Source organism: Gossypium hirsutum, chromosome D02, assembly GCF_007990345.1.
Source record: "Gossypium hirsutum isolate 1008001.06 chromosome D02, Gossypium_hirsutum_v2.1, whole genome shotgun sequence".
Lineage (NCBI taxonomy): Eukaryota > Viridiplantae > Streptophyta > Magnoliopsida > Malvales > Malvaceae > Gossypium > Gossypium hirsutum.
Window position 1 is genome coordinate 12283508 of NC_053438.1, and position 12986 is coordinate 12296493.

General features: G+C 34.0%; 1 protein-coding gene and 1 pseudogene across 1 annotated transcript; both read left to right on the forward strand.

Annotated features, from left to right (window-relative positions):
* The first annotated feature begins 1083 nt into the window (after window positions 1-1083).
* LOC107908014 (wall-associated receptor kinase 2-like) lies at window positions 1084-2103 on the forward strand. The gene has a single exon (XM_041088436.1). It carries the CDS (start codon window positions 1275-1277, stop codon window positions 1992-1994), a length of 720 nt encoding a protein of 239 aa, XP_040944370.1. The 5' UTR covers window positions 1084-1274; the 3' UTR covers window positions 1995-2103.
* Window positions 2104-2137: 34 nt separating this feature from the next.
* Window positions 2138-9129, forward strand: LOC121214617 (wall-associated receptor kinase-like 10; annotated as a pseudogene).
* The last annotated feature ends 3857 nt before the right edge of the window (window positions 9130-12986 follow it).

Genomic DNA, 12986 nt, shown 5'->3' on the forward strand with positions numbered 1-12986 from the left:
CATTAGTTTAGATTCGAATTCTTAGATTTTTTAGATTACTAGATATACCATTAAAGGTTTTAAATTTTTATTTTGAATTCTTTGAGTTTATTTTTTAAATTTTATTTTCAACATAAATCACATCATTACACTAATAACCAAATGGACTAAATCAATCACGTGCCCTTTAAATTATAAACTTTTGGGAGTGGGAATTTCGTACTTTCAAGGATTATGATTGGAGTGTGAACAATAACCCCAACACACAAATATGGATTTTACTTGCTGTATTTGTAATTGTGCTAGTTTAGTAAATAAAAAATATAATTATATATTTTACTTACTGTATCAGTAATGTCAAGCATGCTTGCTTATGTAAAACCCTTATTATATGCTCGTAAATTTGTAAATTAAAGAATTGATATATATGAAAACTAGCGATGGGTTTAAGATCAGTAGTGCTAATTATGCAGCTTTTGATCTTTCTCGATGCAACATTCGTGGTAAAAGCAACGCCAGCGGTGGCTTATCAATCCAACTCCACCTGACTAATTTTTACTCGATGTCGAGCTTCATTCATTTCAAAGTTTATTTCTTTTACATTAAAAAATAATTTTTTTAAAAAAATTATAAATTAAAATTTACAAAAAATTCAAAAAAAATATTTTAAAAGTTAAGTCTAGAATGATTCTGGACATATATTTGTCCAGATTCAATGTGAATCTGGACAATATTATGTTTCATTCAAGACATTTTTTTCTAAATTATATAAAGTTTAAAAATATTAAAAATTAAAACTATTTATATTTATTTTCTAAAAAATTTTAGAATTAAAACATTTTCCTTTTGAAACAATACAAAAAATTAAAATTAAAATTATTAAAAATTAATTAATAAAATCGTTGTTCTCAAGTTTCAAAAAATACAGAAAAGGAATCTTTGTTGTTGAACTCAAGTGAAGACTAATAAATCCACTTGGCAAACAGCTGTAAGGACCTGAACCTGTGAAATGAGGATTCACTTGGGTTTTAAATCATTCAGTTTAACCAATGGAATGGAAGAAGGTGATCTTGGACTTGGCTTTTAAATTATTAACTTGTAGAAAGGGGGTTGGGGTCGTGGACTTGGTCTTATAGCAAGTCAATCATCATACAGAGAGGGTTGCCTTGTTAATCAGTATAAAGAAGGCTTAGATGATCACCAAAAGTTGAGAAATCAACTAAACCAAGTTTATTAAATAGAGTGAGTGTAAGGAGGGAGTGTGGGAATATTGTGTGCCAAGTGCCAATCCTCATATGGCAACGCTGGCTCTGAGAATTTTACAATTGATACTTTTCAGCTGTTTGCTTGCAGCAGGAGCGTCGGTGGCTTCTCAAGCCTTGCCAGGTTGCAAACATGAGTGTGGAAACCTGAGCATTCCATATCCTTTCGGCATGACTCCAGGGTGTAACTTGAACGAGGACTTTCTAATCACTTACAATACGTCTGTCAGCCCCCCTCGACCACAATTGTTGGATGGTAACTTAGAAGTCACTAACATAACACTTGAAGGTCAGGTGGAAATCTTGAATTATGTAGCTAAGGATTGTTACAACCACAACGGAACAAATGCGGACTGGAATTTCCCTCAGCTTCGGGCGGCCATGTTTACCATCTCAAATGATAGAAACAATTTCATTGATGTTGGTTGCGACACAAAGGCTCAAATTTGGGATGAACGTGAGCATAACAACAGTACATATTTTACCGGCAGCATGGCATATTGCGAGGAAACGGACGCTCTCCACCTTAATGGTTCTCACTCAGGTGTAGGATGTTGCCAAGTCTCCATTCCTAGTGGACTTAAGAATCTTAACATGTCAGTATTAAGCTACTACAACCATACACGTGTATGGGACTTCAATCCTTGTAGCTACGCCTTTGTTGTAGACGAAAGCAAGTTCAGTTTTAGCGATAAAAGTTTTGGTGAGTTAGCGCATAAAGAATTTCTTCCCATGGCTCTAGATTGGAAATGAACCTTGCAATGTATCTGAGCATAAACCTGATTATGCTTGTAAACAAAATAGCATCTGCTACAACCCTGAAAACAGGTCCGGTTATCTCTGCAAGTGCAAGGATGGCTACCATGGAAATCCATATCATCACGATGGTATCTATAATATGCTATTGCTCATATTACCGTTTCTTTTTCATTGTTCTATTCCTTTTTTGCCACTTTAGGAGTGATCTGTTTTCTTTTAATGATTTTCAGATATTGATGAGTGCAAAGATTCGAGCCTACACAATTGTATTTCTGAAAGGAATTGTTTTAATATGCCTGGAAGTTATAGATGTTTTTGCTCAAAAGGCTTTTATGGGGATGGCGAAAAAGATCGAAAGGGCTGCATGCGAAATCAAGCAAATGTCATAAAAATCTCTATTGGTAGGTGTTTCAATGTATGCATTTTTTTAACGTATCGAATCGATTCTAACTTTAGCTTTTATAACACATACTGCTTAGATCATTTCCAACATTTTAGCTTCTGTTTTATGACAGATTTTAGCTTATGTGTGCTGGTTGTTGTCGTGGGTTCTTCATGGTTGTTCTTCATAAACAAGAAAAGAAAGCTACTCAACATGAAAAAGTTCTTTAAGCAAAATGGTGGCTTACCGTTACAGCAAGAGCTACATGAACAACGAGTATCAACTGAAACCGTCAAGATTTTCACTGCAGAAGCTCTAAAGAATGCAACCAAAAACTATGATGAGAGCCAAATTATTGGAAAGGGAGGGTTCGGCACTGTTTACAAAGGTATCCTGAAGAATGGCACTGAGGTAGCTATCAAGAAATCCAAAGTTGTTGTTGAGCATGGACTGCAATGCAACAAACAACCAGGAAGCATTGACAGCAGCAGCAAACCAACATTCGAGCAGGACCAGAAGATGATTGGTTTATTTTTTGATTTTGTTCCTTTTGTAATGTTAACAAGTTGGCATGTAACTTGATATCTAATACTAGTACTTTTGGATTTGAAATTGATGGATGTAACAATTGAATTGTTTAGCTTTTCTTTTGTATTATTTTAGTTTACAACTTGCCAAATTTGGTGGGAGCAGTTACAAGTTTAGGTAACTGACCAAGTTATTTTGTAACCTTGATATATTTTCAAAATGAATGAAAAATTATGATGACTTCTTTTCGGTTACAAGTCTTTTGTTATTTGTTTTCAATTTTGCTTGCTGTTTTCATGTTTGCTCATTGTTGCTGCTGTCTTTGTTCCAACAAATGGTAATCAGAGCCTCTTGTCTTTGAGAACCTCTGTTGTTTAAGTCTCTTTTGTTTTAAAACAAACTTAAATAGAAATCGAGTTTGTCAAATCCGTTTCACCAACATGAGTTTTGCACCACCTCCACCACCAGTGTTTGTTGGAGAGAACTACCACATTTGGGTAGTTAAAATGAAAACTTACCTCCAAGCACATGATCTGTGGAGTGCAGTTGAGAATGATGTCAAGCCACCACCATTAAGAGCAAATCCAACCATTGCTCAGATAAGGCAGCATGGTGAGGAGCGAGCCAAGAAGCACAAAGCCATGGCCTGCCTACAGAATGGTGTGTCTGTGCCTCACCCAAGCAAGCATGGGACAGGCTGAAAGAAGAGTTCATGGGATCAGACAAGATCAGGAAACAACAAGTTATCAACCTTAGAAGGGAGTTTGAAAATTTAAGGATGAAGGAGTCAGAAACTATCAAGCAATATTCTGATAGGATCATGGATACTATCAACAACATCAGACTCCTTGGAGAAGATTTCAGTGATAGCAGGGTTGTTTAGAAGGTGATTACCACTCTTTCTGAAAGGTTTGAGTCAAAAATCTTCTCACTGGAGGACTCCAGGGACCTCACAATCATTTCCCTATCTGAGTTTGTTAACTCACTCTATGCTCTTGAGCAAAGGAGGGCTAGCAAGAGGAGAATCCTGAAGGTGCTTTTCAAGAAAAGGTTAGAGATGGTTCTAGCTCAAGTTAGAAGGCCAAGAAGCCTTGGTTTGAAAAGAGGGACAGATCAAAGAAAGATGCAGGTAGAAGGAAATTTCCACCATGCATTCAGTGCAAGAAGACTAACCACCTGGAAAAGTATTGCTGGAATAGACCAGATATCCAGTGCAAAAGTTGCAAGTAGTATGGCCATCATGAGAAAATTTGTAGAAATCAAGAAAAGGCACAAGCTCAGCCAATACAAGCCAAGACTGCTGAGGATCTTCTAGCTCAAGAGGAGCATGTCTTCACAGCCTCATACTTTGCAGTCTCACGCAAGTGCAGTTGGCTTGTGGACAATGGCTGCTCACACCACATGGCAACTGATGAAAGTCTGTTCAAGGACCTTGACAGGAGCTATGCCTCGAAGGTCAGGATAGGCAATGGGAACTTAATTGAAGCTAAGGGCAGAGGTGATGTTCTGATCAACATTGGTTTAGGTAACAAAGTGGTTTTAGATGTTCTCTATGTGCCTAAAATAGATCGGAACCTACTTAGTGTAGGTCAGTTAGTTAAGAAAAGCTACTCCCTAGTTTTCAAGAATGATTCTTGTATCATTAGTGATGTTCATGGCAGAGAGATTGTCTCAGCACCTATGGCAGATAAATGTTTGATGATAGATGTAAGCAAGCTTGAGAGAAAAGCCTACACAAGTTTAACTAATAGTACTGATCTATGGCATAAAAGGTTTGGCCATGTCAACTTCAGGTCACTGGATTTACTGCATAAGATGAGTTTGACTGAGGACAAGATCCAAGTTAAGGCCAGTGAGTCTTTTTGTGAAGTGTGTTAGCTTGGTAAGCAAGCTAGGCTGCCTTTTCCAGTAAACCAAGCATGGAGGGCTCGAGAAAGGCTTGAGCTGGTGCACTCAGATGTCTGTGGACCAATGAAGACCCATTCATTGAATGGCAGTAAGTATTTTATACTGTTTATAGATGGTTTAACCAGATTTTGCTGGGTTTATTTCTTGAAACAAAAGTTAGAAGTGTTTGGAGTCTTTGGAAAATTTAAGGCTTTGGTAGAAAATCAAACAGGTTGCAGGATCAAGGCCTTGAGAACAAACAATGGTTTTGAGTACTTGTCTGAAAGATTTCAGAAGCTATGTAAGCAGGCTGGGATTCATCATCAATAGACCACAGTGTACACTCCTCAACAAAATGGAGTGTGTGAGAGGAAGAACATAACAGTGATGAATATGGCCAGGTGTTTGTTGTTTCAAAGCAAGCTTCCAAGCATTTTTTGGGCTGAAGGTGTCAACACCTCAGTTTACCTGCTCAATAGGTTGCCCACACATGCTGTGAAGGATAAAACTCCTTTCGAAGCATGGTATGATCTTAAACCAACTGTTTCTCACTTGAAAGTATTTGGCTGCATGTGTTATGTACTTGTACCTGCAGAAAGAAGAACCAAACTTGAGAAGAGGTCAGTTCTTGGCATATTTGTTGTCTATAGTAGCAGCAACAAGGGGTACAGAGTATTTGATCCCTTAACCAAGAAGATTTTGGTAAGTAGGGATGTCAAATTTGATGAAGGAAGGTTTTGGAGTTTAAATGGCTCTGACTCAAGTCAGTTTGAAGAAGAGAAGATTGACAACAACTTAGAATTGGTAGAAAATGAAGTCAGTAATGCTAATGTGGATGATTCTCCTGTGAGAAGGACCAGGTCCATTGCTGACATTTATCAAAGGTGCAATGTGGCTATTGTTGAGCCTTCGAGCTATGAAGAAGCTGCAAGAAACAAGAGCTGGAAGAAGGCTATGGAAGTTGAAATTGACATGATCAACAAAACTGACATTTGGGAACTGGTAGACAGACCTGATCAGAAGAAAGTCATAGGGTCAAGTGGGTTTTCAGGGCCAAATTCAATGCTGATGGCTCTTTGAACAAGCACAAGGCAAGGCTTGTGGTGAAAGGGTACAGCCAACAGTTTGACATTGATTTTGAGGAGACATTTGCTCTAGTGGCAAGGCTGGAGACCATAAAACTTCTGTTTGCCTTGGCTGCACAGAAGCAGTGGAGGGTTCATCAGCTTGATGTCAAGTCAGCCTTCTTAAATGGTCTTCTCAAGGAAGAAATTTATATTGAACAACCTGATGGATTTAAAGTCCAAGGAAATGAGGACAAGGTTTATAGGCTAAAAAAGGCACTCTATGGACTGAAACAAGCTCCTCGAGCCTAGTATGACAGAATAGATGCTTACCTGTCTAGGCTCAATTTCGATAAAAGTTTGAGTGAGCCAACATTGTTTGTAAAAAGGTCTAAAGATGAAACATTATTGATTGTCTCAATATATGTGGATAACTTGCTGGTAACTGGTAGCAAGGTTGATTTGGTTCAAGAGTTTAAAGAAAAAATGCAAGACATGTTTGACATGATAGACTTGGGAATCATGACTTACTTCTTTGGTATGGAAGTAAACCAGTTTGATCAAGGGATTTTCATTAGCCAGCATGCATTTGTCTTGAAAATCCTCACTAAATTTCATATGGAAAACTGTAAATCAGTGAATACACCACTAGCTATGAGGGAGAAATTAACCAGCTTTGGAAATCAAGAAAGGGTTGATGAAAGGGAGTATAGAAGCTTGATTGGTTGCCTGCTCTACCTAACAGCAACCAGACCAGACCTTATGCATGCAGTTAGCCTACTGTCCAGGTTTATGCACAGCTGCAATATAACTCATTTGAAGGAAGCTAAAAGGATAGTCAGGTATGTCAATGGGACTTTGAAGTTTGGAGTAATGTTCAAGAGAACAAGTGAGCTGAAGTTAACTGGCTACTCAGATAGTGACTGGGGCAGATCGATTGATGATATGAGAAGTACTTCAGGCTACTTCTTTACTCTTGGTTCAGGAGTTTTCTGCTAGAGCTCAAAGAAGCAACAAACAGTTGCTCAGTCAACTACTGAAGCTGAATACATAGCAGCAGCTGCAGCAGTAAGTCAAGCCATTTGGCTTAGAAAGTTACTGTGTGATCTAAATGAGGAGCAACTTGAGTCTACTGACATAATGGTGGACAACCAGTCAGCAGCTGCCATTTTCAAAAATCCTGTTTTTCATGGCAAAACTAAACATTTTAAGCTCAAGTTTCATTTTGTTCGAGAGGTTGTGCAATCTAAAGAAGTAAGTCTTATACATTGCAGCTCACAAGACCAATTGGTTGACATTTTAACAAAGCCTCTTGGCACAACCAGGTTTGAATTCTTAAGGGATTCGATTGGAGTTTGTTGCCTACAATCTAAGGAGGAGTGTTGAGCATGGACTGCAATGCAACAAACAACCAGGAAGCATTGACAGCAGCAACAAACTAGCATTTGAGCAGGACCAGAATATGCTTGGTTTATTTTTTGATTTTGTTTTTTTTGTAATGTTAACAAGTTGGCGTGTAACTTGATATCTAATGCTAGTACTTTTGGATTTGAAATTGATGGATGTAACAGCTGAATTGTTCAGCTTTTCTTTTGTATTATTTTAGTTTACAACTTGCCAAATTTGGTGGGAGCAGTTACAAGTTTAGGTAACTGACCAAGTTATTTTGTAACCTTGATATATTTTCAAAATGAATGAAAAATTATGATGACTCTTTTCGGTTACAAGTCTTTTGTTCTTTGTTTTCAATTTTGCTTGCTGTTTTCATGTTTGCTCATTGTTGTTGCTGTCTTTGTTCCAACAGTTGTTGACGAAAACCAAATTAAGCAGTTCATCGATGAGGTTATTATTCTCAGCCAAATTAACCATAGAAATGTGGTCAAACTTTTAGGTTGTTGCTTGGAGACTGAGGTCCCCTTGTTGGTTTATGAATTTGTTTCCAATGGCACCTTATCCGAGCACACCCACTGTGAAGACAAAGCTTCTTCGATTTCTTGGGCAATTCGGTTAAGGATAGCTACAGAATCAGCGCAAGTGTTGTCATATTTGCACTTTGCAGCTTCTATACCAATCATTCATAGAGATGTGAAGCCTACAAACATCCTCTCTGGACGACAATTACACTGCAAAAGTTTTGGACTTCGGAGCTTCACGGTTAGTTCCGATGGATCAAACTCAGTTATCAACAATGGTACAAGGAACTCTTGGATATTTAGACCCTGAATACTTGTGTACAGCGCAACTGACAGAAAAAAGTGATGTCTACAGCTTTGGTGTAGTCCTAGTTGAGCTGCTAACGGTAAAAACTGCGCATTCTTTTTTAAGGGCCTGAAGAAGAAAGAAACTTAGCGAACCATTTTGTTCTATGGTTGAAAAATGATCGATTTTTTGAGATTCTAGATGATAAAGTGGCGAAAGAAGGAGTGGTTGAGCAAATTAAAGAAGTAGCTAAACTAGCAAAGAAGTGTTTAAACGTAAAAGGTGAAGAGAGGCCTTCAATGACGGAAGTTGCACAAGTGCTTGAGGATGTAAGAAGACTCAGGTGCGAACATCCATGGGCTGAAGTTGCTGTTAATTTGGAGTAAACAGAGTTTCTGCTTGGAGAAACATAGATGTCTCTACTAATAACAGCAGCCAAGGTTTCACAACAATGGCGGTGTAGTTGTTTAGCAAGAAATCATATAATTATATATGTATATATATATTTGTGATCTTTGTTGATTTTAAATTTGTTTTGGGACATTTTAGGTGTTTATATTTTGTTGCTTATATGTAAGATTCAGAAGTAAATAAAACAGCCCTCGAGGCGTTTCATCTTCAGTAGTAAAATTAGTGAGTGCAACAACTCTCTAACCCACCTTGAAGGACATATTGTGGAGGGCGTTGATGAGATTAAGGAGGTTGGTGACGTTGGAGAATGATGCAGCCGATTTGGCGAGGGCTTCAAGATACTTGGTGGCTACCAAGGTCAGGCTGTCCAGTGCTGAGACTCACCTGAACCTGAACCCGACCCCAACTGATTTGCAAATCTAAGACACTGCTACTTTGGTTATATTCAATAACTCCACGAGATGTGTTGTTTCTGGTGTGGTTATTTGATTTTCTCTTAGATTTTGGCTATTTCATGGCACTTGAAATTGATCGTCTTCTAATTGCTAAAATCCTAGGTTCTATTATTTAAATGTGTTTGATATATTGGAACTAATCTTTTCTGAATAGTACTGTAACTGTAAATGAACATAGCTTCGTTAAACAGTTTGGTTTTTGTTCATTTATATTCACATCAATAAGATTTTAAAATTTATTAAATGAACCAAACACAAATAAAACTTGTTCGATTCATTTATATTCAAGAACAAACTCGTTTATGTTTATTTAAAACTTGTTTAATAGATCATTTAAACTCGTTTATTGTTCTATATCTATACTATATAATAAATAGTATTTATTATGTATTTTACTGAGTTAATGTCATTTATTAATCGAGTCTCAACTCACTTATGGAATTACCAAAAAAAATATTTTATTTGCAAAGTAAATTATATTATTATATGGAATTATTTTTGTCTGTTTATATTTTTATAAAAAAAATAAAAAATTATCCATAATAAATCAAGTACACCATGCATATAAATTTTTTTAATTTATCATTTAAACTAAAGCAACTTTTTGTACTTTAATAACTATATTTGTTATATACATTTTTATATATTTGTGCATATATACTTACTATTAATAAAAAAATTAACTGAGTTAATATTAAGAGTAAATTAATTACCAATTAAGTTAGTGAAATTATGGAAATATATTTTCGTATTTAAAAAAGTTATATTATTTGGAATTATTTTAATTTTTTTATTTTTAGAAAAACTCAATAAAAACCTTAGATGGGGTGAGATTTGAATCGTGTTATTAACATCAATAAAACATTCACATTTCCACTAAACCAAAAATTTATTTTAATATAATATTTTAATTGTATTATGCATAATTTGTTACATCTATCAATTGTATACATCTATCAATACTATTAATAAAATTTCTGACTGAGTTAGTATTACAAGTTAATCGGTCACCAATTTGATTAGCGAAAATATGGAAATATCGTTCATATTTAAAACGAGTTATATTATTTGAAGGTATTTTAATCTTTGTTTCTTTTTTTTAAATCCAATAAAAACTTTGACGAGAGTGGTTTTGGGCTTATGCTATTAACATCAATAAAATATTCACTTTACCACTAAACCAAATATTTATTTTAATACGATATTTACATTTTAATTGTCTTATGCATACTGTGTTACCTTTATCAATCGTATATATTTATACTATTAATAAAATCCCTAACTGAGTTGATGTCATGAGTCAACTGGATACTAACTTAGTTAGTAAAATTATGGAAATATCCAGTATTTAAAATAAATTATATTATTTGAGGGTATTTTACTCTTTTTTGTTTTTAAAAAAATCTAATAAAAAATTACATGTGGTTAGATTTGAACTTGTATTATTAACATCAATAAAACATTTATCTTACCACTAAACAAAAGATTTATTTTAATATATTTATTTACATTTTAATTGTATTATGCAAATTTTGTTGTCGTTATCAATTATATATATATTAATAATGTTGTTAATTGAGTTGGTATCATAAGTCAACTCGACACTGACTCACGATTGATAACACCATGATAAACAATTGTAATGTATTTGGTATTTTTAATATGATGTATTTATGTGTTTAAATTTTATTTTGCGCACAATTTAATTTATTTTTATACACATCAATGTTCTAAATATGTGGTTTCCATACGCATAAGCATGCGATAGATTTCTAGTATTAATAAACTTACTATGGTTTTTATGCTTTTTTTTATTGATAATATAATTATTAACATATATATGTCAATTTTATATCTAAATGTTTTTACATTGTGTAAGTGGATCCCTCCCTATATAAATGTAAAAACTAAAGTAGTTTTATGCACTTCCATAACTATTTATATGATAACAATCTAACTATTGAATTTATCAATATAATTGTACTTGTCATACATATAAAATTTTGAACTGATCCAATATCTCTATCATATCAATCTAAAGTACTCTATATATTAATATATTCAACAGTTGAAATTTTGTTACATAAAATAAATAGTTAGAATTTTTAAATTTACATTAAATTTGACATGCATGATATAAATGAATAGACCATGAAATATAGCGGTTGGATCATTAAAATATTAATCATATAAATAGTTATAGAAATATGTAAAACTACTTTAGTTTTTACACTATGTAAATGGAACCCTTCCCTATATATGTGTGAGTTTAGTTATTGTTTGTTTGTTTGTTTGTTTGTTTATTATTCATAAAAATTGTTCATGAATATATTCGTTTAATGTTCACGAATATCTTTGTTTAACTTAAATGAATGAATATGAACACACATAATTCTAAATAAATGAATTCAGACAAAAATTTCGATATTCTTAATGAACATAAACCCAATAAAAACAAGCTTAAAAATAAACAAACGAACATGAACGGAAGTTCATCCATTCAAGTTGAATTCATTTATAGATCTACCTCTAAAGTTCAAAGGCCTAAATAATTTGGGGGTATTTTGGTCACTTAATATATTTGAGTTTTATAGTCCATGGTTTACATTGAGAAATCTTTGAGATAACAACTGTCTTAATCAAGAAAACATTGATATCATGCTTGTGAATCCTAAATTGCATATCTATTGTTCGAAAATTTCGATCAAGCACCTTTCTCAAACCCATTCCAATCACTGCCTGAATCTTCTACCCTTCAATACCCAATCAGCCTTGTTTTGGTAAGAAACCCTTACACTTTCAACTGATGTGGTTCAATCATCTTGACTTCATAAATGCTGTTCTTAATAGATGAAATTCATTTGAGCCTACCTCTTCTTTCTTTCAGCAGCCATATTACAAAATATCTAAAGCTTAAAACTAAGGATGTTTTTAGGAATGTCTTAGCTCGAAAAAAGTCTTAATGCCAGAATCTTATGATGTAACGATAAGGATCAATTTGTTGATTAATTACCATTTTGTGAGCATATTTAAAATTGATAAAGATCTTGTGACTATCACTCCCATCCTGAATAACCTAAATCCACCTTGCCTTTTATTTAAGCAGTATGTTTCTTTTTTATCATCAATAACTTTTATTGAAATCTACAACCCATTTGGTCTTTCAAGTATTGATGGACTTCTTTTGATCTTTTTTCAAAGATGAGATATTCTAAAAGAGAAGTTCTTTGATGTTATCTACTCAATCTTCAACTTTGGAGTTATTCCTCAAGAGCTTAATGAAACGCTTCTTGTGCTCATCGCAAAATGCTTAAGACCTTTCGCTATCGGTCACTTTAGACCTATCAACCATTGTAGAACCACTTACAAGTTCATTACAGAAATCCTTTCACTAATATTGTGCCCTTTCTTGAACAATCTAACCTTGTCAATCGAATTCCATTCTAGGTAGACAAGCCTCCTACAATGTAATCCTTGTCAACTAGGCAATTCATTGGATGAGTGTGAAGAAAGACAACATAGCTTTCATGGTAATCAAGTTAAATATTGAAAAGGCTGATCGTTACAGTACTAACATGGTTATTAATAGTGCTGAACAACCATATATTTAGATTCATTTTGGACTTAACTTTAAAATAGTTTTATCAATTTTTTATTTTTTTAACTTTATTTAATATTTTTATAAATTTCAATAATATTTTACAAATTTATAAATTTAAAAAAAAATTAATTTTTAAATTTTTAAATTTTTAAAAAATTAAGTTTTGAAACGAATAAACCTTGACAACTACATGTTCAAGTTTATTCCAGTAAAAAAAATATTCCTTTTTTAAAAAAAACAAATTTTTTATTTTTGATGCCACATCAGCAACTATCACTAACTTGGACATGGAGAGCCACGTCAGCATTGTAATAGTCAACATTAGCTAAAAGCCCTATTTGGCCAATTTTGTTAGTTTAGGGACTCAATTGAGTATAAAAATTTGCGAGGACTTAGTTAAGTTTTTCAAAAAAGTTCAAGGGTTTTTTAAACCATTAAACCCCAATTTTTTATTACGGT

Coding starts and splice junctions, on each gene's coding strand:
- LOC107908014 (XM_041088436.1), top strand. CDS start 1,275: ATGGCAACGCTGGCTCTGAGAATTTTACAATTGATACTTTTCAGCTGT.